Here is a 23,926-nt window from a genome sequence, read left to right on the forward strand (position 1 = left end):
TGATTTTAATCTCAGAATTCTGACTTTTTTCTCACAATTCTGATTTTACTCTAAGAATTCTGACTTTTTTCTCAGAACTCTGATTTTAATCTCAGAATTCTGACTTTAATCTCAGAATTCTGACTTTTTTCTCAGAATTCTGACTTTAATCTCAGAATTTTGGATCTTAATGTAGATGGGCAGATTTAGGCGACCTTTTATGTTTCCGAGGGGTCCCCGGTGACGCTATTTCATTAATGGAAGAGCAGAAGGTGATTAAAACAAAAGAGCTATCTTAGTCTCTAAAATAGACATGGCTTGTAACATGTTTTTTTAGCAGCCAGAATTCTGAGATTAAAGTCAAAATTGTGAGAAAAAAGTCAGAATTTTTAGATTAAAGTCAGATTTCTGAGAAAAAAAAGTCTGATTTCTGATATTAAAGTCAGAATTGTGAGAAAAAAATTTAGAATTCTGAGATTAATGTCAGAATTATGAGAAAAAAGTCAGAATTTTGAGGCTGAAATAAAATTTTAAAATCAGTAAACTTTTTTAATTTTTCGAGTGGACATAATCCTTTTGCGTACAGATGAAACATTTTCATCACAATATTTGGTTGTTGTTGTTATAACAAGAAAAGTAATGATAAAACAGCATTTTTCTCGTCTTTTTTCATCCAACTGCATACAGTTGGATGAAAAAAGACGAGGAAAATGTTTGTCCCTTAATATTGCTGCAGATGTTTTAGTTAAATCAAAAAAACTAATGAAAATCAATATTGATGATTAAAAAAAATGGAGCTCATTATATTTTGAAAAAAATTAAGATCTCTTTAGATGTTTGAAACACTCTAGAAAATCTGAAAAATGTGGAGTTCATCTTTATTCACCCCCTATGAGTCAATACCTTGATTCAAGCCTGTACTGACAAATGTTCCACATCTGGAGACTAAAATGATTTCAAATTCTACTTTTCAAACTATTTTAAGCTTATTTAGATTGTGCAGAGAAAACTGTGAGCAACACAGTTCAGGTTGTGCCACAGATTCTGACAAGGATTTATATCTGAGTTTATAGTATGACATTCATTCACATGACTATGCTCTGATCTTGCTGTATGTTTATTGTTGTTCTCCTTTTTAAAGGAATGCAGTTGAAAACATTTTGCAGCATCAATTGCAGATTTTCTTCCAGGATTGGACTGTAGCTCTAAACACCTTCCCTACCACTGCTAAGAAAACACATAGCATGTTGCTGCCACTACCATGTTTTCTCATAGGGTGGAGTGTAAAGGGCAATGTGCAGCAAGTTTTTTTAAGCCAAAAAGAGACATTCTATATATCTAACCAGATAAGCTTTATATAATTATTATATAAGTAAATTTAATTCAAATGAACTAACTTAATTCAAAATAACTACTTAATGGGAAATTTTAGTATTTAAATCTGTATTTCACAATTAATTAGTTTATCTATTATTTGAATAATGTATTAGTTGAATAAATAAATGTTACATCTACGTATTTTACACTAAATTTATTCCATACAAGATATATTTATGCACTCTATATACCTCATATTAAAATTATTGTTAAAACTATCTTGCAACCCTGCAGGGTCTAGACTCCGAATTTGGGAACCCCTCCTCTATTTTATATTCATACAAACAGATGTACAATGAAGTTTGTGGCTATAAATTGACAAAGAGTAAAAAAAGATTAAAAGATATAAATACAACAGAACATAATGTATGTGAGATTGGAACAATGACTGATATATGTAATCTTTATTTCTAGGCAGCTTCACTGCATAGTACTTATAAGGATTAGGAGTCGCATTTGTTGCTAGGTCAAATAGGTCCTGGCTTTAGAGCTTACCATAGAGCACAGTGTTCCTGTACATTTAAGTTTGAAACACTTTCAACAATGTTACATAACCTCTCTAATAATTTGCTCTTCCCGCCGGGGAAATCCATTTGATTCTCACCAAGCAAGTTAGTTAGAGTGTTCAGGAGTTATGTGTATTCCCCAAAGCATCTAATCAGCATGTGAGGTTACAGTAAAAAAACATCAATGAATACATTTGGTGCTATTTTGCTTCCCCGCAGTTGATTTGCACTTCTCTGATATGTGCATTCATTTTCATATATCTGCATATCCACTTTTTCATTTTGACATGGCTGCATATGCACTTTATCCCTGTGTTTCACCTAATATTAGAAAGGCTGAAGCATTCAGCATTTGCCACCCCATCTCATTATTTGTTCGTTGTCCATCTAATCCTTGGGTTTTGTAATTTGCTTATATGCACTCATATAGTTTAAAGCAGGATTAGGCCACTGGCAACCAAATGTCACTTGGTTGTACAGCCCTCATTGGACAGCTGGAGCAAATCCACTGCGAATCAACAATTCAGCCAATACTTACTCCTGCTCTTAGTGATTGTCTAAAGTGCAGTGATTGCATTAGTGACTGGATACTAAAACCACAAAAAGATGCATATGAGTTTAGTTTTCCATCACTGACATCATGTCTGGTGTGTTGGTGAGTAACATTTAGTGGTTGATTTTGTTACAAAAAATAAATCTTGCCTTAATAAAGCAGAAAGATGCTATCTTTATAGATTGCATTTTCTGAAAATGAGTCAAAATGTCTTAAATTAAGTGTATTTACCCTTAATTTGAGTTGGAAAAAATAAGGTGATCTCCCAGTGGAATAAGCATTTTTACCATTGAAATAAAATAATTATATAATATGCAATTGAAATAAGTGACTGCAGTTGCTTTTTCTAATTTTAAATCTAAATTGACATCTTCCATAGGCAAAGTGTCTCACTTGTCTGCTCAATTAAAAAAAAAATCACTTTTTTTTCAGAAAAAAGGACTTACTTAGATGCACATTTTTTTTTATATATAGCACCCTACAGATGTATTAACACTTTCTTTACAAAAATCTATAAAAGTCTTAGAACATATGTATATTTTATTAGCATATGTTAGTTAAAAAATAGCATTTTAATTTTTTTTCAGCAAAAGGAAACATTTTAAGACATTATACTTGTGTTAGAGTTTTTTATTCAAAATGAATTTGCATGATTAAAATACATTTTTTATTCACATTTGACCTAAAAGGTCAGGAGGTTTAAGAGCAGGTTCATGGGAATTTTGACCATTCCTCCAGAAGCACTTTAGTGATGTCATAGACTGATGTTGGATGTGAAAGCACAGCTCTCAGTCTCCTCTCTGATTAATCACAAATGTGTTGTATAGCTCTGAGACCAGGACTCTGATGTGCAGGTCGGTCAAAGCATTTCACACCTGCTTAGTCATATTAAATTCTTCTCGGGGAAATTAAATTGTCCAAAATCTGTTAGAAAATTAAAGTATACCAATTCTAAACTCAGCTTTTGAAAAACAACCCCATAACATAACATAAAAATGGGTTACCTCTACTGTCTCTGTGCATCGCCATCCATTTCCCAGATTATTTTTTTTAAACCAACAAGAAGAGGTCTGCTGGGAGGAAAGAATGCAGAAGAAGGAACATCATCATTCTATGTTGCTGGATTCTCTGAAAGACTCAGGAGGATTTTCAACCAGCACCAGATCCCTGTGTACTTGAATCCCTGCAACACCCTGAGACAAAAAGCTGGTTCACCCAAAGGTAAGACACCCAGAAATAAGGCAGACAACATGGCTTATGCCGTTCAGTGTAATGATGAGGACACAGACCTTTACATTGCGGAGACCAAGAAACCGCTACACAAATGCATGGCTCAGCACAGGACGGCCAACTCCTCAGGACAAGACTCAGCTTGAAGGTTAAACAACATTCATTTGAGGACAACAAGGTCTATATTCTCGTCAAGGAAGACAGATGGTTTGAGCGAGGGGTTAAGGAAGCCATCTTTATTAACCTGGAGAAACCATCTCTCAAAGTGTTCTAAGACATAACCTGTCCCCTACTTACAAAGCACTTACAATACCCAGAAGATTCACCTGTCACCGGCCCTCACCTCACACTTCAATGAGGCATATGACCAAAACCACTCAGACAAGGGAGCTAACAACCCATCAGAACCACCTAATGACCATTAACACCCCAGGTCTCCTCCATGGCCAATCCCCATAATTTCTAAATTCCTCATACTCTTTGTACATTAATGTCAGTGCTCACTACCACTAGTTAGAACTGAAGAAGCATCTTGGATGAGAAGCGAAATGTCTTCTTGATAACTTCCTTGTCCAGTTGCCTAAAATGAACCTTTCAAGCTTGACCTGGATGACCAAGAATCTTCACAGGCATCCATTTCCCTCACTGTTAGTATACAGCTGAGTTTTCACTCTGAATCTCTCCCACTTTTATATCTCTGCTAAAATATGTAGAGCTGCTCCGACTGACCCATTCTTTCACAATTGCTTTCAGATTTAAAACACCTATGGCCATAGATCTGATTGGAGCACCTACAATGTCATCTTTTGGATGGGTGAGCCAAAACATTTCGAAAAATATTTTGTGTGTTTACCAGGGGTGCCAAAAGGTGACTTTGGCAGTGTATCCCTATTTGGATGTTTCCCTTGATCGCACATTTTAAGAATGTCTAGAAATCAGGATCAGCCAGGGGTGCAGCCTTATAAAATAAAAAGCAACCTCCTAAAAGCTTCTACTTTGATTTCTTTTTGACCTACATTTCAGAAGGTATCAGTGCACACATTCCTTTCTGAATAGAGAATACACATATAACACCATCAAATATTTATACTGTTGGGCTCTTTTTATGGGGGGGTAATGGTAAAGTTAGAGAAGAAACCTTTTCTCTAAATAATACACTCCCTCTAAGACTGCACTTTAAAATGAGTCAACACTATATAAAGATGTTTTCACATTCACTATAGATCTCAGAAAAGCTCTGTGCTGCATGTTAACAAAAGCATGAAGCAAACCTCTCATTTCTTAGATTTGATGTAAAAATTACTAGTACCTTTAAGTTCAAGATGTTTTTGATGAACTGAGTAGGAAGCTTTCAAAATAGTGAAAATTGGCGGTGTATTTTTGACAACACAAAAATATACAGAAGTTACACCAAAGCTGCAATTACTGAAACAAAAACAGTACTCCTCATTATCATATGGGCATATAGAGAGTACCATCTTCCACTGGAGCTGGTAGTCATCTTTTATGCAGCCATCATTTAGTCTGTCTGGAGCACATCTTTCTCTCTGTTGTTTGGCTCATTTATAAAACAGGACATGTCCAAACTGCAAGACAATGGTTTGCATGCAGGACCGTCTAGGTCTGCTCATCTAGGGCCAGAAAACAATTAGCTGGCATCTTTGCTGACTTTTCTTTTTTTTTTTTTTTTTTATAATAATAAAAAAAAAACATTAAAGATCTTTTCTTAAATAAAATAATAAAAAAAACATTTTTGCACTTAATTGAAATAACCTTTTTTTGTGTTTACATAGGATGTCTGCAAAAAAAAGTTACTTCAAACCTCCATGACCTAGATAATGAAAAAATATTCAGTTTAGAAAATTGGGGGGGAAAAATTAAATAAGAAGCCCCCCCCCCCCCCCCCCTTCTATTAATGTGTTTCTCAAATCTTCATTTTAAATGTGCTTGAAGAAAATTGATATAAAACAGGAAGAATAAAAATGAATAAATTGTTTAATTTCAAGCAGACCAGTTACAGAAATATATGGAGACTGTGAACCAGGAGCCCTCTACTGGCAGGAATACATAATAAAAAAAAAAAAAGAAACACCAGCACTCAGTAAAAGGCAAAGCATAATGATTTTACTTTTTTACCCAACAAAAAAAATTATATTTTGGCTGTTATATCAAAGGGTTATGAGAGGATTTCAAGGCTTTACCATTCCTCAAACAGGTCAAAGAGGAAGATGCAATAAAACATAAAACATGCTCCATCTTTAGTCTTTGGCTTCTTGGCAACGAGTAAAGCAATGTTGCTGTAAAAGTTAAACAGTTACAGAAAAACATACAAAGATTACTCGCAGAGGCTTAGAAGCAGGAAAAGTCCAGATGCTGAAAGAACAAAAGCGAAAAGGAAAAGATATTTGCAGGTTTTTCATTTCATTAGTTTAAATGACTGCTGTAAACATACGCTGCCCTAATATTAATCTAATCAGATGAATTCTCTCTTCGGGAGTCTCATACATTCATTTTGATGACACTGCTATAACCTCCACGGAGTTTCTAAATATCATTAATACTAAAAAGGCACAGAGGCTGCAGTTAGTATTCATTCTTTTCTCAATGATTTTTCAGAACAACCAAACCTATGCAAAGTTTAGGTTTAAAGCCTTACGGTGCAACTAAACATCAATATATTCTTATTATCTGGGATGCAATGCGTTTTACCAAAGCATACATATAGGTTAAATTTTAATTATCAAGGAAATGTTGTGGCACAAATCACATAAGTCTCCTGTTTCTTCTTTATCAGATTGTTCACTAACCTACAGCACCTAAGAATATATCAAAAATCATGTTAAATATATATATATGAAAATATAAAATCAAAATTGATTTGCTAAAGGCATTTGCGGCATGCATCAGGGATGATATAGGATTTATAGGATTGTTTAAGTGCGGACGTGTATGTTGTCCATCTGAGGTGCATTTTCATTCAGTTTAGTCGTTTCCGCCGCACAGCTTCAACAGCAGCTTCTGGTAATCCCCTGAAGTATCACTCTAAGAGAAGCACACAGACAAATATATTAAAATGTGAAACAAGCACCAACAGTCCTGATACTAATCAGGTATATGGAAGTATAAAGAGCCTTAAAGTTAAAACACATTTGTTTTATCTCATCTTGAGAAATGTAGCACCATTTCCCTAAGATAAATATAACCAATTTAATTGTGATTTAAAGTAGTCTAATTGTCCTTGTGCTTTTATCCATTTTCTGTTTCTCAAGGTGGGATTTGGCAGATAACTCGTGTTTTAGCCACTTTTCAAAAAGGAGAATGACAAGAGAAAATGCCTTTTACCTAAGGCAGCAATTGGCTGCATGGAAATATCTACCAACCTAAAATCCCAGTCATAGAAAAAATAAAAATGTTCAAAGCCTGGAATATGACAGCAATATGAGAACTGGAGATATTTCGTGCCTTATCACTCAGGTAATTTGAAAAATAGAAGCAAACAGAGCTGTTAGAGAACTGCAGCAATTACTCTAAAGGGAAATAAAGATGCAATCTTTGGCCTTCAATCCCACTGTTACAAAGTGTGGAGTTTCTTAAACACTAACGGGACTATAACTGAACAGAATAAGCAGGTCATGCCTGCACTTTAGTAAGGTGAGGAATCCATCATGTTGTGGGCCTGCTTTGCTTCCTACAGAAGCAGAACTCTTCTGAACATCAATTTATCTGTGATAAAAAAACATTTTAGCTTTTTCACAGAACAAAATAAGTTTAACTTACAGAGATGGCAGTGTACAGTGACTTCCCATAGGCCTTGAGATACTCCTGTCTGATATCCAGCATGTCCACCTCAGAGCGGGACACCATGACACGGATGAGTGTCGTGTCTTTAGTCCCTGCTCCCTGATAGCAAATCATAATGTTCTTACAAGCTCCATCTCACATCATAGGGTGAAAATAATGTGTTTATCATCATTGATAAATGAAAATGCAGCATAAAAGGTTTACCTTCATGGCCTTATGGAGTCTTTCAGCAAAGTAGGCTGCAGTGTTCTTAATGCATTTGACTGAAAAACAGAGAAAACGACGTAACATAAGTTTCTTTTCTGGAGTAGAAATGCTATAAGCTGGCTCCCACCTTTTTGTAAAAGAATAACCAAACACCTTTTCTATTATCCAGAAGGTTAATAACATTCACATGCAATGCTCTATTCTTTTATCGATGTACAAACCTCATTGACAAACTATGTCTTAACAAATACTAGGACAGCAATAATGACCTAATGTGCCCCTAATATTTTACTGCTTAACTAATATTAACTACAGAGGCTTAACTCTTTGTTAACTATTCCACATTTTGTCAGAGTCCAACTAGACTTAAGTGCATGTTTTTAGTATTTTATGTGTTAGTCCAACAGTGAACAATGATTTAGATATAGCATAAAAAATTAAAAGAATAAATAACATTTGGGAAGGAAGGATGAAAGATAAAAAAGGAGGGAATGAAGTTTGAAAATTGAAAACATTTTCAATAATTTGTCTTTTCTTCAACTATCCAGACCTGAAAAATTATTAAATCAGCTGCACATTTTTAAAACCGAATAGGTTTTAAAAATGTGCAACTGATTTAATCACGTTAGGATGCGACTAAGACTGCACCTTACGATTACACACAAACACACTAAATGAAACTGAACATGTCGAGAAGGGATTTACAATATAGCTAAATCTTATATCGCCATATCTCTTAATGTCGGATGATATAATTCTATTATTGATATAAACAAAATAAAAGTCTAAGGACACACTGCTAAGAATGCCCACAATAGCATCTTGTACAAACCTTTAATTTTTGTCATCTTAGAAATATTTGCTTACTACAACAATTAAAAAAACAAAAACGAAGCAAATAAAACCCATAAAGTCACTCAAATGCTGTAATCATAGACTGTCATGTATATTCAAAAAACGGAAAGGTCATATCAGGGTTATTGAATAAAGTATTTGATAAATATTGATATTTCATTGGTATCCACCCCTGCTGCAAAGGTGTTTTCCCTCTGCAGGGGGGAAAGTGACACAGTAGGGGCAAAATACTGTTCAATAAACCAGACAATGCTGAATGCAGGATTAAATTCCTACAGACTTGTCTGTCGCTCTGATATCAGTGATTGAGAAAGTACCTGAAGGAATCTGTATAGAGGTGAGCTACTTTGCTAAGATAAATGGGCAAATATATCAGTCTGCAGATGGACAAAACACCCAGAAAAAGAGTTGAGGCTCGTACTTCAGAAATAGCTGGTTCACCTAAATATTAACTCTTTGGGACTGAATTCAAATACATACCTCACTTCACAGATTTTTATCTGTAAAATAGTCCTTTTATCAGAGTAAAAACGAAAAAAATTCAACATACCCACAGCCACCATCCCAGACTCCAGATTTCCAGACATTTCCCTGCAGATGCTCTTTTCAATGTCTCTCCCGCTCATCTGCTGGTACTCATGGAAGACTGAATGCAGAAAAATACAAATAACATGTCTACAATCACAGTATATATATATATATATATATATATATATATATATATATATATATATATATATATATATATATATATATATATATATATATATATATATAAAGAAAGAAGCAAATCTTACACACCAGCACGCAGGTGGGGCTTGCTTCGAGCGCACAGGATGGCATTAAACTGGGACTCATCCGTTCCCACTTTATTTTCACCAGCCGCGTACAATTTCTGAAAAAGATACAATATAAATAGAAGTCTATTTATATTCTTTCTAAACTTATTTAGAGTGAATTTACTTTAGTCGTACCTGAGCATCCTGTTTGGCCAATGAGACGTCGACAGTCTCCCTCTCATCTCGATTTCCCTGATTTGAATAAAACAAAACAGAATTTTGAACCTTAAAGTAGCTTCCATTTCTAGGAAAACAGAGCCAATGTTTTTCTTCTGCCCAGTGCAGCCAAATACAAATAACACTTCAGAATTATTATGAGTTAAACACATTTTTTGGAAACCTTTTCACTTGAAAACTTTGCATTATTTGGTCATGTAATATCCCTTGTGGTTAATACATGAGAAAATAAATTAATACTTCTACAGGGCAGTGCAGGCCTGTAGTTTCAGCCATTTTGATTTTAACGTTTTAAAAGCGGTTTAAAAATGTAGTACATTTAAACAATCTTAACATATTAAAAGCAATGCCACACAGGTCCTGCTCTGCATCAGTGATGTGGTATTGATATTTTGACAATCTTATTAATTATTGTGTGTTGCTAAGTGACTTTTTTGGGCCAGCCCCTAGTCTTATAATTGTGATCAGATATTAGATATATGTTGAGTATCATGAGCAGGGATGGCAAACCAGTTTGGCATCCAGAGCCAGAATAAATACAACAACAATGCAAAGAGCTAAAAGCAAAGAGTATGATGTGAAAGTAATTACCTTTATGAACAGGAGCAATATGTATTTAAAGGAATACTACTTTTACTGGAGAACAATTTTTGGCTGTTTGCTTCTAGTCATAAATAATGAACAATTATTGAACAGATTTATCCACAGACTTCTTTCTGGTTTGTGCAATAGCTTAATTGCTGAGCCTGTGGTCGCATTTGCAGGTCATGTGAACATGCAAACGATCAAATTACTGGAAGTTGTTTGCTCTCTTCTAACAGGCATACATTTCCTACTGCAGATATGGGATTCAAAGGTTTTATGTTGTCCAGCCTTAATCTGACCTTAACAGTGTCTCAACCAGACAATAAAAATAAATATTTTTTTTATTTTGTCGGGTTAAAAAACAATATTATTGACCTCGACACACAAGTAGATGAGGCTGCAAATCTTTTGTTGCGGCAGATGCAAGTAATTTTGCCAGCTAGTAAATATGGCTTGTGTCACGAGGCAATAGAAATTACTGGTTAGTGGTATGGCTAACCAGTAAAATAACTGCAAAAGCAGACTATATGGAGGACAGAAGCTGAAATTAATCATTTTTTCAGAAATAAAAGCATGCTGAAATGAAACTTAAAAAGAAATAAATACACAAACATGAAGTAAAGACTTTAAGAAAAATCTGTAGAAAATAAGTAGGTTAAAAACAAGTCAGCGTAAAAGTGTGCAGAAAAGTAAAGATAAAAGTGCAAGTTAACATATATACATATTTTTAGATGAATAATTGATTCATTGTTGAAGAAATATTTAATCATTATTATTGTGTCGCATATAATGCCACACATATTCATATTATTAGCTACTTTTTTCAAGCAATTTTATATAAAGTCTTTCATGCATTTGTGTATGTATTTTTAATTACATACATCACACATCAAATAGTTGTTCACTGATGAAAGCAGTGCTTATTCATGTCAGTCACTTTATTTAAGGAGTGAACTAAAGTTAACCTTAGTAAATCCATTCTCATATGCTGTGTAATTTTCAGATACAACAAACAAGATTTGGTAATATTATTCTTTCACATTGTTTAATAACCTGGACCCTAAAGGCTGCCTCCTGTTTTGGTCTTTAGACATGTCATGATACTGCATGTACTGCAGTAAATAAACATCTATTGAATACAGATGCTGACAGACCATCGGAAAAGGTGGGACAGCTCCTGGTAGCCTGGCTGCTTGACTGCTCAGTGGTTACAAATCAGGTGAGAGCAAAATGCTGCTGAGAAACCTGATTATATTATTCTATTTAACAGGTATAACCCTGTCAAGATTAAAAAGATGTTTGTTATGATATAAACCTTGCCAGTGCTTATAAAGAGTCAGTTAGTAAATTATTATTCATGGTATAAGCAGTGTGTCTTTTGCATTGAATCTTTAGCAAAGAAGGAAACGAAAGCAGACAGTATGATAAGCAGAACTTGTGCTGTAAGAGCTCCTTCTGTCAGGGAGGACGTGGACATTAGTATAAAGAGTCACAGCAGCACCATTCAACATTTAAGAATGATCTTATTGTCATATAGATCTAAATTACTTAACAGGTCTGTTTTGCAATGGCCCCAGAATGAGGTAAATAATTACAGCGGCGATGCCAGAAATTTAGCAACTTGCAACAAAGCCTTAAAGGGGAACGCATGTTTTTTTTTTACATTTGGCCCTTGATTTTACGCTATTAAATCATGTTCTACTCACCCATTTGAGTCTTGTGTCATTTGGAGTTGTTCTGAAGATGTTAGGTTATATCCAAGTAATGTCTTCCTATGAGCAATCGACATGAAGGCACAAACTGAACTGTTCATAATTTATTATTTATGGTACACCAGCTTTCATAACATAGGCGAATCACTGTCCCCCAGACATCTGCGGTATATTTTTATATTTATATCTTTTAAAAATGAAGCAGCACGTGTATGACATCATACGAGTGCGCAGGCTATCGTTCATTCATCCGGTCTGCTGAACTGCTGCTAGTTTTACTCACATGCCTGGAAGATGTCTAGTGCTATGACCACAGATGATCTCACTGTCGAAATGGAATTGAACGATTCAGATTAGCTAGCCGTACAAATAGAAGGGGTGGAGCGTAGCCGCCTTTGGCCCGGGCTGCCTGTTACGACTCCAGTGCGCATGCGCGCGGATTACTTCATACACGCGCCGCTTCATTTTTAAAACATATAAATATGAAAAATATAACCGCAGATGTCTGGGGGACAGTGATTCGCCTACATGTTATGAATGCTGGCGTACCATAAATAATAAATTATGAACAGTTCAGTTTGTGCCTTCAAGTCGATCGCCCATAGGAAGACGTTAATTGGATATAACAAAGCGGAATATCTTCAGAACAGCTCCAACTGACACAAGACTCATATGGTTGAGTAGAACATGATGTAATAACGTAAAATCAAGGGCCAAATAAAAAACAAAACAAAAAACGGCGTTCCCTTTTAAGCAAGCAGAAAAAAAAAAGATGTGGATTTAAGTCAAACAGTCTCTATATGAAGCTGTGGTGGAACCTTAATGTTTGGTTTAACTAAAGCCAGAACAATCTGGGTTCAGGTAGCATCTTAAATCGATTTTTGTTTTTTTAGGCTATGCTTTTAAAATAATTTGTAAATCATTTGTGATTATCTTGCCACAGTACACAATTGGTTTGCATTAATCAGGTTGTGGTGTTTGGAAAAAATAAAATAAAAAATCCAGGTCTGAATTCTTTGTTTCCCCACACAGAGTCCTCCCTTGCTTAAATAAATTGTTAATTTTGAAGACAATCCAACAGCTAAAGGATGGGAAGGATGAGGATGGAAGGCATGAAGCAAAGAAACGTCAACGTTGTGCTTTACACTGAAATACAGCTGCAGCACACAGACAATCTTGAGCTCTAACCAAGCTAACCAATATAATTTTAGAAACAGACCACAGGAAGAAGGCATAGATTCTATAGATTATCTGGCTCAGTTTCTACTGTCACCATTTAATGACAGTTTAAACAAATACGTCAATTTTTTTTTTTTTACAAAAGTTATCCACTGATCCTTTAAACAAGATCTACTAAAGGGGTTTGCTTCATAATAGGTGACCCTGATTTCAGATTGAGACGTTTAAACAGCTTTTATTGTTTAAAATAAAGATAGAGCCACCTGAGAAAGAGAGACGAGCAGTCTGCGGAAGTGACCGGAGGTGTCGCTGATGATGGCGTCCTCCAATTTCTTTCCATACTCTGAAATGGATAAATATTATACTTTTTTGTCTACACATGTAGTATGCAGAACATTTAAATATTTAATAAACCTTGATAATATTGTTTAACAGACTAAATGTTCATAAAAATAATATGTGGAATGTTGCTGGTTTGAGTCTCAAATTTCCCATTATAACAAGTTAAATCCTCTTCAGCTATAACACTGAAGCCAGCAGGGTCGCCATACTGTGTGGCTCAACTAGAAAGCAGCTTTGGATGCCACCTGATAAATATAAACAATCTCATGTTGTGCTGTGGACCTGAGGATTAAACACATTACTAGATAACTTCAAACTTAGCAAACCACAAAAAGCCCCGCAGCTTTTTATTTTTATTTTAAAACATTACGACCATCTCACCAGCTTTGTAGATTTTGTTGATCTCTTGAATTTCTGCGTTGGAACGTGAAGACAAGATCTCAATCAGACACGCCTCATCAGTTCCTGCACCCTTAAAATGCAACGCATTGAAAATGTTTAGTGACAGATCATCAGCTTTCTGAGATGACAAATAGAAAAAAAAAATTAGGAAGCGAAACTACTGATTTCTTTATTTGAACTTTCCTGTTTTTTTATAACACATATTGTTAGAGTGGTTTTGGTACACATATTCATCATTCTTAACTTCTCACTTTACATACATTATGTAAATTTACTACTGCATTTAAGTACATTTTTCTTTGCAATAGAAAGTACTGCTAGCTAAATGCTTTTGTATTCGATTTTCCTAGTTCAGAGCTATTGCTGGTATCGAAGTAGTGTAATCTTGGTCCAAGTGCTTCCATGTCTACTAGTGAATTTCTTTCTACATGAATGAAATTTTACTGGCTCCTTGTTGTTTCTATATCTGTTGTGTCTTTTTCCCAGTCAGGGCTTCAAGCTGAGCTAGTTGGTAGTAACCAGATGTAATATTATGCATCTTTCCATGTACTCCAAGCCAGTGCTTCTGTGACTTTTTCCCAAAGAAAACCACTGACGTGATATTATATTCAATTTTTGTGTAAACTTTATTTCTCTTCCCCTGCCTCTGTGCTTCTCTGTACGTTTTTTTTCTGTCCCTCTTTCACACCTTTCGCAGCAATAGGTCAAACTTTCAGAACCTGGCTGCTTGGGATGAGGGATTGCTGCAACATTGATTAACTATGCGACTAATTAGACTCCCCGTGATACCAACCAATCAACTGGCCTCATATGATTAACTGAATATGGGTATTTTGATTCAAATGAATTGTATGTATTTCAATCAGGCTAAAATATTGTACTATTGTTGAATGACAAATCTGAGCTACAATTTTTTCAAAGTATGTCTATATACAGGCGCAGCCGTGGTGTTCTCATTTAAACACAGACTAAGCGCACCACCCATGTTCAGAATCTAAATGCAGTCCTCACAGGTTCGATTCTCAGCTTGGTGGACATATGGCTGCATGCCTTTCCCTTCTCTCTCATCCCATTTCCTGTCTGCCTACTTTCAAAAAGTGACAAAAGTAAAGCCCACTAGAACCTTAAAAAATAATCTTTGTCTTTATGTCCACAAGTAAAATCTTTATGACCTAAAGTTCATGTGAATCAAATTAAATGAAATTCATTTCACCTTTATTGCCTCCCTCAGCTCAGAGGCATCAAACTGAGCTGGCGTCTTCAGCATGGCAAGAACCAGGTCTTCGAAGTCTCTAGTAAGTTCAGACTTCAGATCTTTAATCAAATCCTAGAAGGCACAAAAACAAATGAAACACACAAGAAATTATGAAAATCAAAACATAAACAACACACAGGAAGAAGATAAGTCCTTATCTACTAAATTGACCTTTCCATATGTAGTCTTGTAGGCTGATATCAATGCAACTCTCTGCTTATTGGAGCGACTTCCCAGAAGCTCAATTATGGCCTTTTCATCAGTTCCTGTTTCAAAGTTTTTTCATTTCCATTTGAATATTTTATGTGAACACGGAGTGATGTAACAGTTAATGGAGAGAGAAATTCTGATGGTTAATTTCACTGATTTACTCACCAAAACCCTTCATTGCTTTCCGGAGTACTTCAACATCCTTCAGTGGATCAGCTCCAGGAAAATCTTTGATGCTACCCCTGTATCCTTTCTACAAAGGCATATTTTAAATAAAAAAAAAAACTTTACTCTGGTGTTAATTTAGAACGTTATATAATGTTTTATCAATAAAACATGTTCTGCAAATCTTACAGGAATCGCTGGTGCCTGAGGGTTGGAGGGAACACCGCCCCCGTATCCAGGCATCGAGGGGCCACTGCTAGGGGCTCCAGGGTAATTTGGCATTGGCTGGTTTGGGGTAGGGCCCCCTGGATATCCCTGCGGAGCCCCTCCTGGCTGCAAAAACAAAGGAGATCTGTGAAGACTTCATGCAGAGAAACTGCAGAGAAGAAACCCTGGTTTAGTTTAGGTTGGTGAAGAATAGGTGATTTCAGAAAATAAAGCCCCCATTAATCTGCTTATGTTAGTGAAGATATTGCCGCCTTTGGTATATAGAAATAAGGATTCATTTACCGCCCCGTAGCCACCTGGTGCTGCACCCCAGCCTCCGCCTGCAAAGTAAACGTTAGAAACAATGTTAAAATATAAGCAAACTTTTCTTTTAAGCCTGTTATTAATTGTTTTTATAGTCTCACCTGCTGGAGGCATGGAGGGATATCCTCCCTGACCTGGTTGTGCAGGGTAGCCACCTGCCTGAGGAAAGCCTCCAGCTTGAGCTGGGAACCCTCCAGGTTGGGGAAAGACCCCTGCAGCAGGTGGGTATCCAGCCTGAGGTGGGTATCCACCCCCCTGTGGAGGGTAGCTACCAGCTCCTGGAGGGTAGGCTCCCGGTGCTGGAGGATAGCCGCCTGCTGCTGGAGGGTATGCACCTGGTTGGGGTGGGTAGCCTCCCCCTTGGGGTGGGTAGCCTCCTCCCTGCGGTGGGTAGCCTCCTCCCTGCGGTGGGTAGCCTCCTCCCTGCGGTGGGTATCCACCAGATTGTGGTGGGTATCCTGGGTAACTCATCTTCAGAACCTGGAGGTGTAATGTAAAGATGTTTAGGAGCATTTTTAACATACATTGAAAAAAACCCATAGTCCAAAAGGATGAAATCAATTAGCATTTGTTAATTTAATAAAACTCATATTGAAAAAAAAAGTTCCCTCACATGCAAAGTTTTCCTTTGGAAGACTTGTTTAAATTGATCGATAATGTCAGTAGCTTTGCTACTTTCCTTAATTAACTGCCCCCTGGACTTGTAACGGGATAAGTCAGGATCCTATACACATTTTATTTCTACACACTTTCTCATATTTTACACTTCAACGTATTTCATAAGATTTTAAGTGAGACTGACATAGTGGACCACAATGGTGGAGCAAACGTGGAGGAAACATGCATAGTTTTAAAAGCATTCCTTATTAGTTCTATCCATCCATGTTGTTACAACAATGTCTCACTCTACAATGGCGTGCTAAGAGTGCAATGCATTGCTTTCTGACACAGAGGAGGGATTGAATTTGGGTGAAACAAACCCTAATTTGATCTCATTAGGGTCCCTTTTTTATTAGAGCTTCCTCAATCCATTTGCAGTCAACTCTACACAAACTACAATTACATAATAGCCACGGGTCTCATTTAGAAAGCATTGCATTGAATTCATACTTAAGTATAAATATGCAAAACATCCAAAAATGTAGTACACCCTTCTGAAATAAAATCCTAATTTATAAAGCCAAGTGTACAAACAAAATCAAGCAATTTTTCTTTAAATATATCAATATGTGTGCCTCTTAATTTAAGTCAAAAACTCCATGTTCTTCCACCTACATGTCCAGATTCACTCATAAATTTTCTCAGAAGACAGTGTACACAGGTTTCAGGCCCTGTTTTCTATGTATGTAACGAAAGCTTTATAAACTGCCTCAGCGTCCTGTGTCATTTATGCAAATTGCCTTTTCTTGGTAGGTTTGCTTATGTAAAGTGCTTTGGGAGAGTTTTAAAACTTGGGGGAAATGGTTTTAAAATCTAGCCATTATGTTTTAATAAGCCTCTAAGGCTTTGAAGGAAAAGCTAAATTTACACCGAGATTAAATAACACCCAAGTGGAGTTAATTAATTTCCTAATAAATTTACCTTTGAATGCATTATTTGGACTTCATTTTATTTTGGGGTACCAGAATAAAAGACGACACAGTTTTTTGTTATGTTTTTTTGATCCATCATTTAACTTTTGCCTTTTCTATGGTTGTAAATTTCAATGAACGCCATTAAAGTCTCTGGTTGAATCCATAACAACTATGCATGGTGTATTTAAAGATAATGCAAACTCCATTTATTAATTTTTAGTTACTGGCATTTCATCGAGGAAATATTAAAATCAGGTTTAACCATATAGAGCTGACCTACATTGTGTAACACCGGTGTAAACAAAAGTTCCTAGAAAACTTTTGTTTGGCACTCCCAGCTTTCTTTCCAGCTTTCTTACATAGAACTCAATTTTAAAACCGTGAGGCTTTTACGTGCGCTCGTAATTATCGCTTTTTCACCACTGCATTTACAACCGAGTGCTGAATATTTACCTACATTTGCAACATGAAAAATATAAAAGGTTGTCAAAAAATGTTGATTACATCTAGAGTCTAAACTCAAAATAAGAAACCCTTTAACAGATTGGACTTTTACGAAGCTCACCGAAACGGCAACATCTCTAACTTGATAGCATCAGAGGCCCAAACTCTCAGCAGACTAGCTAGCGAGAATTGTGTTTTTCTTTTTTAAAGTAAGGTGGTATTATTAGGAAAACAACTGTTCGTTTTTTGTAGTTAAGGAATAAAGAAGATAAAAATGCGACATTTTGCTTCAAAATTTGTTCTTTTAAGGTTTAAAGCACAGGGGAGAGGACACAGCGTTCCTCCGTCACCACACCTAAAAAAAAAAAAAAAAAGACATATTTACGCCTCTTTCAGTTGGTATTCGTACTGTAGAGGTAGAAAGGGGCTTGCTATATTTTAAGAATATATCCCGACCGTTTAAAATGAAAAACGGATATTTCTCCGCAGAATCTGTTCATCCAGTCCAGGCTAATCTCCTCCATTTCCATTCACGGAAACAAACATCTCAGCTGAAGCCGTTAACCGTCAGCCATGAAATTAAAACTCAAAGATAGAAGCGGTTTTATCCTCTTATGTTTAGCCTGCATAACCTTAGAAAGAGTTACTCACTTATCCGATTGGCAGTTAGATCGAGGAAGAGAAGTGCATCGGAGAAGCGGACAGGGGAAAAGAGTTGGGTAAAGATGGGTGTGTCCTACGGCTGTTTCCGTCCCTTTTTAAACAACCTTTGCTCTCGTGATAGAGACAGAACCCCGGTGACTCAGGCAGCTCTGTGTTAAACCACACTCCAAGCCATAATAAACCGTCTTTTTTCCATTCCCACCTCATTTTATTGCAGTGACGTTGGGACGTTTTATGAGAAATACCAGTTTACATCGGATTTTCCTTTTCTTTTTTTAATTTGTTTATTGGTCATGGGCGGTTCTAGATGGGGGCCAACTGGGGCCAGAGTCCCTGTAAAATGGTCTTGGCTTCTGTTATGGCCTCTGTTCTGAAAACATACACTGCAAAAATTTAGATGTACATTTTTATTAGTTTTTTATTTTATTTTTGTAAAATATGTGTATTTTCCCTTTCCCTGTGCAATTTTTTGCACTTTTCGGTCCGTCTTTCCAGTCGTGAGAGAATTTTCCGATCGGGCCGACTTTCAGCCTGTTATTAAGGGGCGACCGGGAATCGTGAGGTTGGGACGGTGCTGACCGTTGTAGTCAAATCACTCAGTGGGCATGCGCAAACAAGAATTCTTCTTTTTCTTCTTCCTCTCAAATGTAAACACAGAAGCATGGCGGGAGTGCAATGAGTGAAATGGAGTTCTTTCTGTAACACTGACAGACCGTAGTAGCCACGTTTGCTCAGCCATGCCTTTGTCCAAATACATCGTCGCCTTTTCTTTTTAGGGCTTTTAGCACAAAATTGCACAAATTGCCAAGGCAGCGTGTTTCCCCCTAGTGAGCTTTATATTCCTCTTCTACTCTTTTGGCTTCCGGATAGACGAGTCAGAGTAGTTCCATCTCACTGCAGAGCTGTAGCTGCGTGCAACGATTGAAGAAATTGCACAGTGTATGCCCGGCTTTAAGCAGATAGCTAAGATAATTTTCAAAATAAATAAAAAAAACACAACATGCAACATATCCAATATTCTTATATGTATCTAATAATCTTATTTAAGGGGAAAATACTCATTATTTTTGGCAGAGCATTTTCCCTGCTCAACTGAAGGGAAAATACTTTTAAAGATTTTTTGTAATTTTTAGATCTGTTATTTTGCAGCCTAATACTATTGTTTCCCCATTTGTGTTTGTTTTTTATTAGTTTGTGTTTTGTGCTCCAGAAAAAGAAAAAAAAAAAAGAAGAAAAAACAGGGCCCACCCAGCCTGTTGAGGATCCCCATTAGCTACAGCTTAACGCTGTTGCTATTATTCCATACCAATATTTAAACAAGAAAAGAAAATTAAACCAATAACATAAACTTCATAGAAATATAAAATAATAAACTCAGAAATAAATATAAAAAAATAAAAATAAAAGTAACTCAAAAATACAACGATTTCAATACTAACATTCTTAAAATGAATAAATCCTAGTGCCATCACTGTACTACTATATGATAATATTTTTATTACATATACACACACACAAGCATATATTAGGCACTATGATCCCATTGATTCTAATCCACTGCTTTTGACACTGCCCATAAATATCTAAATACATACATAAATGTATGCATGCATACATTCATACATACAAGATTATCATTGGCTGCTGGTTTAATTTCACACAGTTTAATTTATTTTCAGCCTCACTATTCAATAGAAATTAACAAAATATATAGTTTTTCATGATTATATTTCTATTAATATAAGCGGCATTATCTACACTAGGCATTTTTTTCTTTAGTTTAACATCTTTATCAATGAAAGAGTTGATTAGATAATAAGCAATATCCTTACATTTGATTACAATTTTCCATTTTCTTCTAAAAAGATGAGAGCAATTCATATTTTTCCAAGTAACTCTTTTTCAGTATACCACATTCTCTTGTGGTTGTTTCTGCTAGCATTTATTTAATTCTCATAAGATCTTCTGGCTTTTTTTTTTTTTTGATTTAATTTCTCAGTTTACACTATAATTTCCAGTCAGACTGATTGGCAGTAATATTTGTATCTTTCCTTGCTTGTTTTCCTTGTTTATATTCATATTCTTTATTTCACTGTCTAACCATGGCGTGAAAGTGTTTCTGACCCCAAACCTCTGTGCTGGGGCATGTTTGTTCACCACAGACATGAAAACATTATTGAAACCTGAACCACATTATTAGGATTAGCTTTTACAAAAAAAATGAAGCCGTACAAATATTTTTAAAGATTTCATTTTGATTAAACCGCTTGTGTGATCTTATGTAAATGCTTTTTGGTTCTGGTTTTACAACTTTTGCATTCCTTACAATGATAATTAAATCTAGACCACTGGATCCTACAGGAGCTGTACATACACTTGGGTATAGCTCAGGACCTACCCGTCATTTATTGAGCATGTTCTTGCTGGTTTAATTAATTGAGTCAATCCATAGGTCATAAAGAAAGTAGACAACCTCCTTTTTAAAGAACAATTCTGTGATAAACCAATCAATCATGCTTAAAATATGTTTCAAAGCCCCCTGCACGATTCCAGTCAAACAGGATAAACACCTCGTTTGAAAGCAGCTTTTCCTTAATGATTTATTTAACTCAGAATCAGCTCAACTTTTCTCCTGATGACTCTATAACCCTCAAGCATTATATTATTCCTCTTTGATTATCCTTCCAGATATTCTAGTTTTCATGCAACAGCTAAAGACTTTCACATATCTTAAAAATATAAATTTCCAAAGATTGAACATGTACCATCTGCTTGTCTAAATGTATTTTCCTTTAATTAGCTTCCATCTGAAGAGATTGATTGATTGATTGATTGATTGATTGCTTGATTGACTGTGGAGAAATGTACTTGTTCTATCACCTCAAATAGTCAAAAAAGAAGAATGTGCCAAATGAACAAAAAGGTGCATGGAATATATACCGCATATACAATTCTTCCACATATTACAGATTTTTTTTATATATAATAGAATCATTATACACGATAATTGCACAGGGAGTTTACATTGAGTATTTATATAGATATATATAATTATTGCACTGGGTGTGAAATATAGAGAAACAAGTTATTGCATGGGGTATTAAATAGTAAATTGCATGTTATACATTGCACAAGTTATTGCCTTTGTAGTGTTGCATTGTAGAGTCTTATTGCAGCAGTGATAAATGACCTGCGGTAGCGCTTCTTTTTACAAACAGGATGTAAAAGTCTTTCACTAAAGGAGCTGCTCAGCTCCTCTTCAGACTGGTGCAGAGGGTGGATTGCAGACGTGTTTTCACATCTTGAACACATTTTGCAATACTGTCCTTTCTAGTACCTGATTACTCTACTAGCTTCACAAACCCTGTGAAATGTTCTTGTTGATGTTGTAGCAATGATGTAAACACCTCTCTTTGTTGTTGTAGCAGATCTTAAAGCTGGACAAGTGAAAGATAGTAAACCTTATGTTTGGCCTTTTTTTTGTTGGCATGCCGGTGAATTGTGGGCTGGCAGCGAAACCTGGAGAGACAAGCTTAGGAGCAAGATGTGATTCAACTGCTACTCTTATATATCCAGAGACTGGCCTATGCCTGGACACTGCAACAGCCTGGGTGTTGTGCTGGAAGGCTGTAGCGGGAACCTGGGCGTCATGGTGTCATAGGTCATTTTTTATCTAAAATTGTTATATATGACATATACTGAGTGTCTGCTGGAAAAAGCAAGTGGGTTGTTAGTGTTACACCATGTTTTTAACTATATTGTGACTCAAGGGTGTGCTATCTGTTTTCTTCTAGCACTAACGTCTCAGGTTTTATACCTAAACCTAAAGCCACAAGACGAATACCTGAACTCAGAAGAAGTCTTTGGTGAAATACATGTATCGCCTGCTTGGGTCACAATATAATATGGGTTACAGGATATAGTGTAAAATCTTGTGTTGATGATTTGGGTATTAGTGGGTACGGTGTAAAATGATACATTTGTTAAAAGTGGATTATTATTGAAACAGCTGCAGTCAGCAAGTTCAAAATGTATAGAATCAAACAAATGAAACAAACACTTAAATAAGGCTCCCCAGGTACTTCAGTTGGACTTGTTCAATTTCTTGTCAACACAAATAAGGAATTAACCAATCACATGACAGAAACGTCACACTTTTAGGCATCTGTGAGGTAAAGGGGACACCAATACATTGGCTGATGTCCAATACCGATCCGATAGCCTTATTGAATGAATTAACTGTATATCTTGTGATGTTAGTAAAGGCTTAATGCTGGACATAAACTTTGTTAGAAAAACAGTGACAAACGAACACAGATATAAACCCTAACCGGTTGCTGTGTATGCTCTGCACGGTGACATAATCAGCATTGCAATAATACATTTTAAGTCACTAGATACATGTGAATGTAGGACTGTAAGAAAAATTGAAATAATTGGATTGTAATGCTGGATCGGTGTCATTCATTTAATCCTCTGGGATTATTAAAGTATGTCTGATTCTGATTCTTATTTGATATCCGATCCAGCTAAACGGTCAGTATAGGAGGTGATATCTGATCTGAGTATCAGATTAATGCTTCTCGAGTAAACTTCAAACAAGGCATCAGCTGAATGGAGGGGGAGATGGTATTAAAGTAACTTTAATGCATACAAATCTGAGAAAATTGTGTTTTTGAAAATGATGCATTGTAAATGCAAATAATCATATGTTAAGCTATGCATGCATGCAAAAATATTAGCACTTTATTTTAGGTGGGTAACTATAATCAAGAATCTTTATTCTTATAAAGAAACTTTAACCCTGTAATGCCCAATGTATCATATTTGATACATACGGTTTCTGAAATGTTTTGTGTCTGACACCTTTTGCATAATTTAATGGTAAAAATTTTGCTCAAAATCCTATTGTACACAATCAGATATACCTGATAACAGAGGGCAGAAAACTACACAAAAAATAATCTTGACTTATCGCATAGTAATGAATTATTAATATCAAAAATGTATTTCTGTTTTTTCTTTTTACATATTTTGTTAAAAGGCCAAATAAGGACTTCAAACCAAAAAAAAGTAATTTTCTGTTTTGTTTTATTCTTGGATCGGGCTTTAAAGGGTTAAAGGAATTTTTTTAGAGACACCAGGAACAGAAAGTAATTAGAACACCTCAAGAAAAGAATAATCAACTTTAAAGACCACTTGTAAAATATATATAACAATCTCAAAAGAACCCATCAAATATAAACATTTATTTTCCTCCTGAAATGTGGACATATATAAGTAGCTTTTTATTTAAGTGCTTGGTTATTCTTGGACATTTTACTTCTGCTCACTACATTT

The 23,926-nt window shown here is 35.7% G+C and overlaps 1 protein-coding gene across 1 annotated transcript; it reads right to left on the reverse strand.

Moving 5' to 3' along the window:
- Nucleotides 1-5,747: 5,747 nt before the first annotated feature.
- On the reverse strand, nucleotides 5,748-18,729 carry LOC119774934 (annexin A4-like). The gene is made up of 15 exons (XM_038272712.1): nucleotides 18,575-18,729; nucleotides 16,007-16,385; nucleotides 15,885-15,922; nucleotides 15,564-15,707; nucleotides 15,375-15,462; nucleotides 15,171-15,265; nucleotides 14,958-15,071; nucleotides 13,724-13,814; nucleotides 13,264-13,343; nucleotides 9,483-9,539; nucleotides 9,310-9,403; nucleotides 9,059-9,154; nucleotides 7,651-7,709; nucleotides 7,423-7,545; nucleotides 5,748-6,687 (listed from the first exon to the last, which is right to left on the reverse strand). The coding sequence occupies exons 2-15, from the start codon at nucleotides 16,374-16,376 to the stop codon at nucleotides 6,628-6,630; spliced, it is 1,509 nt and encodes a 502-aa protein (XP_038128640.1). The 5' UTR covers nucleotides 16,377-16,385; nucleotides 18,575-18,729; the 3' UTR covers nucleotides 5,748-6,627.
- Nucleotides 18,730-23,926: the final 5,197 nt, after the last annotated feature.

This window comes from Cyprinodon tularosa, unplaced genomic scaffold, assembly GCF_016077235.1.
Source record: "Cyprinodon tularosa strain WSP-4 unplaced genomic scaffold, ASM1607723v1 ctg84, whole genome shotgun sequence".
NCBI lineage: Eukaryota > Metazoa > Chordata > Actinopteri > Cyprinodontiformes > Cyprinodontidae > Cyprinodon > Cyprinodon tularosa.